Source organism: Merops nubicus, unplaced genomic scaffold, assembly GCF_000691845.1.
Source record: "Merops nubicus isolate BGI_N331 unplaced genomic scaffold, ASM69184v1 scaffold8793, whole genome shotgun sequence".
Classification (NCBI taxonomy): Eukaryota; Metazoa; Chordata; class Aves; order Coraciiformes; family Meropidae; genus Merops; species Merops nubicus.
In genome coordinates, this window is record NW_008596842.1 from 1,187 (window position 1) to 4,370 (window position 3,184).

General features: G+C 55.6%; 1 protein-coding gene across 1 annotated transcript in view; it reads left to right on the forward strand.

Annotated features, from left to right (window-relative positions):
* Window positions 1-1,775, forward strand: part of ASB10 (ankyrin repeat and SOCS box containing 10) — a gene marked incomplete at its 5' end in the record, with an annotated part of 2,375 nt that extends 600 nt beyond the window's left edge. The window contains 2 exons of the mRNA XM_008936503.1: window positions 1,226-1,339; window positions 1,590-1,775. Of these exons, the coding sequence (XP_008934751.1) occupies window positions 1,226-1,339; window positions 1,590-1,775 (300 nt within the window). The remainder of the gene's footprint in view (window positions 1-1,225; window positions 1,340-1,589) is intronic.
* Window positions 1,776-3,184: the final 1,409 nt, after the last annotated feature.

The following is a 3,184-nucleotide window of genomic DNA, read 5'->3' on the forward strand; positions in this document are numbered from 1 at the left end:
CGGGCAGGGTTTGCGCTGTGCCGGCCTGGCCCCTGCCCTGCCCATCCCTTCCCAGGGGCTGGGGGAGGGGGAACTGGCATTACCGGTAGGGGATCCCATGAAGTTTCCTTCTGGGGTATGTTCTCTTATAGGACTCTCAGCTTCTATCTGCTACTCCGTGTGGACAGTACTTAACTGGTTTCCATAGTTGCTTGCCCTGGAAAGGGTTGGCCCTTTTCCTTTTTGGGGGTGGGGGGATGTTTCCCCTTTAGGGCATACCCTCGAGCTCATGCTGTCTCTGCAAGGCACCAACAAGCAAAGGGTTAATTTCCTGTCTTAATTCCTGAGCAGTGCAATAATTACCCAGCCCGGAGATCAGCAGATTGCTCTCCCCTTTGGGAAAATACAGGAAAATCAACAATTAACACTAATTAATCTCCTATTAACACCAGATAATGAGGATCACTCGTACAGCCGGAATAGACTCTGACAGCTACTGCTGGCCTGGGCCATAGGGAGTGGGAGCCCAGAGCCAGGGGATCTGCCTCTGCGAGCTGTGGGTGGGGGAATGCCAAAGGCCACGCTGGTGGTGTAAGATATGTGACACCAGTGGGTCGCTCGTGCCTCGGTGGACATGGGACACGCCAGAGATGTTGTGCAAAATACGTACAATGTCTTCTGGGGCTCTGTAGCAGCTAGGGTGGGCACAGTTTGACTCGAGGCACCCGCTGCACACAGCACAGATACAGGATGTCTCTGCAGCCCCCAGGCACCATACACCCCTGAGACCCCTGTGCACCCCTCGAGTTACAGTGTGTGTGCCTTAGCCTCGCTGCTCACAAAACAGGTGTCAGTCCTTGCCCCAGAACAGCTCCTGCTCTAAGTAGAAAACCAGGAGGAAAGGAGCCTGGCAAGAAGCAGAGTGCTGATTGCACACAAGGAGCTCGCAGCAGCGGGGCGGGTGCATCCCAGCGGTGCATATTAGTCCGTGTGTCTGAGGAGAGGCTGTGGGGAGCCAGCTGTGCTGAATGCAGCCGTGTTGGGTGCTGGCTCAGTTGCCCTCTTTGCAGGGGTGGTGCTCTGGCATTTCCCACCATCAGTGGGTTTGACCTCCTGGGACGGGAAGGGCATTAAGTCTCTAGGTTTACTCAGGCTGGTTTTGAGCAGCGCTGGGAGGTGGAGGTGGAGGTGGGGCTGGCAGGACCTTGCCCCGAGGCGCTGCTCAGCTGCTGTCTGCCTGGCGCAGGTGCTGCGGTACTGCCACACCTGCCCCCGTGCCATCGAGGCCCTGATCAACTGCTACGACCGCGTGCGTGTCTCTGAGGACTGGGTGGAAGCGGTTCCGGAGGAGGTTGTACAGGTGAGGGAATGCAGCGGGGCCACCACAGCAGGGGGCAGGAGGAGGCCTGGGGCTGGGCAGGGTTTGGGCAGGGCTGGGGCTGGGTGGAGGTCTGCAGGGCACAGGGGTGGTGCTGCTGGGGGAGAGGGAGGATGCACCATGGTGACTAAGGCAAGGGGATGTCTGGTTCTACCTCTGCTCCCTCAGGGTGACATGTCTCAGTGCTCTCTTCAGCTTTATCTGCCTCTGGTCCTCTCTCCTCTCTCTGCAGAAATACCCACGTTTCTACCAGTCACTTTTTGCCCTGGAGCAAAGACCTCGTTCCTTGCAGCACCTGGCTCGCTACACGCTCAGGACCTTTCTGGAGGGCCGGTTGCTTCTGGTCCTGCCTCAGCTGCACCTGCCCAGTGCTTTGCACAGTTTCCTGCTGCTTGGCTTTGAGGATGTTCTCTACTAAGGGCTGTGGTTCCCGTCCTCCCGTGCCTTTCTGGGCAGATGTTCCATCCCTGCCAGTACAGTCTGTGCCTTCCCAGCCCACTCCTGCCACACCATGCCAGCCCCTGTGCCAGACCTGTTGCTATGTCTGTGTCCTAGGCCAGCCTTGTGCTCTGCTTTGTGCGCCTATTTTGGATCATTCTGTTTGCCCACACTGACTGGGAACAAACTCCAGACTCGCTAAGAAAAGCAAGATGTAGGGATTAGCCCATTTTTGGGGTCAAGGAGCAAACCAGTGATCACAGTTTAGCTGTAGGGTATCAGTCTCTTTCTTCCAGATCTACAAACACTAACTAGAACCAGGCGGCTCCAGCGCCCTGGGCATTTGTTGGGATCCTGTCTTTAGCTGAGTTGTTTACAGTTTGCACCCAAAGGTGTTTGGGATAAACCCTTGCCTTTTGCTATACCTACCAGAGTACAAATTCTGCCTTGCCTGGGAGGCTGTCCTGATGGAGCTCATCCATGAGACAGGCCATGCATACTGGCATGTGCACACTCAAGCCTACGCACCACCTGCTTCTCAGAAGGCAGGAAGTGTGTGGTGGGTGTGGGGCTGAGGCCTCCCAAACAAACGCTTCCCAGGCAGGTACATTGTCTGAGGTGGCCTGGCTTTGCAGCTTGGGACAGGACAGCAGTGCTCTGAGGACTTCAGCGTGGGCTGCGGAGGGAGCATGCCCTGAAAGCACCAGTCCCCTGGGCACAAAGCAGCCACCCCCTGCAACAGCCCAGCCAGCATCTACCAGAGCACCATGCAGGGTCACATGCCGCTGCCAGGGCTGTACCATGCTCTAGACGAGGTAAAGGGGAACGTTTGGTCCTGCGACTTAAAGACACTGTTATAAAGAAGTCCATCCTTTAAAGATTTGCTGTAAGCTGGCACCAATCCTGCTTCTGACTGAAGGAGTGCCTGAACTGGTGCTGGCTGGCAGAGGGTGCATTTGGGTAGCAGGGCAGGTTGCGCCTCCTGGTGCACTGGTCTTTCCAGGCCTCTGTTAACAACCACATCACTGACAGGATGCTGGAATGTGCAGATCTGAAGGGTAAGTGGTTTGGCAGACCCAATGCTTCTGTCTGTATCCTGTCGGGATACAGGCTTACAAAAGGTGTCAGGACACCAGTTGTGGCAGCCTGTGTGTGTAGGTACTACTACTGTAGTACAGAGAGAGTATATCTTAAAAAGGTTTAACAGTGTGCTTTATGACATCTATGGGCAAAGAGGTGACTTGTTGGTTCAAGATGATGTGTCGAGACTGCAACACAGGGATGAAGGGAGCAGGGGAGTCAAAGCTTTTCAAACACTCAGGCTCTTACCATGGGTCAGTAGAACATCTCTGGACTAGCACAGGAACCCAGCCTGGAGTCACCACCTTC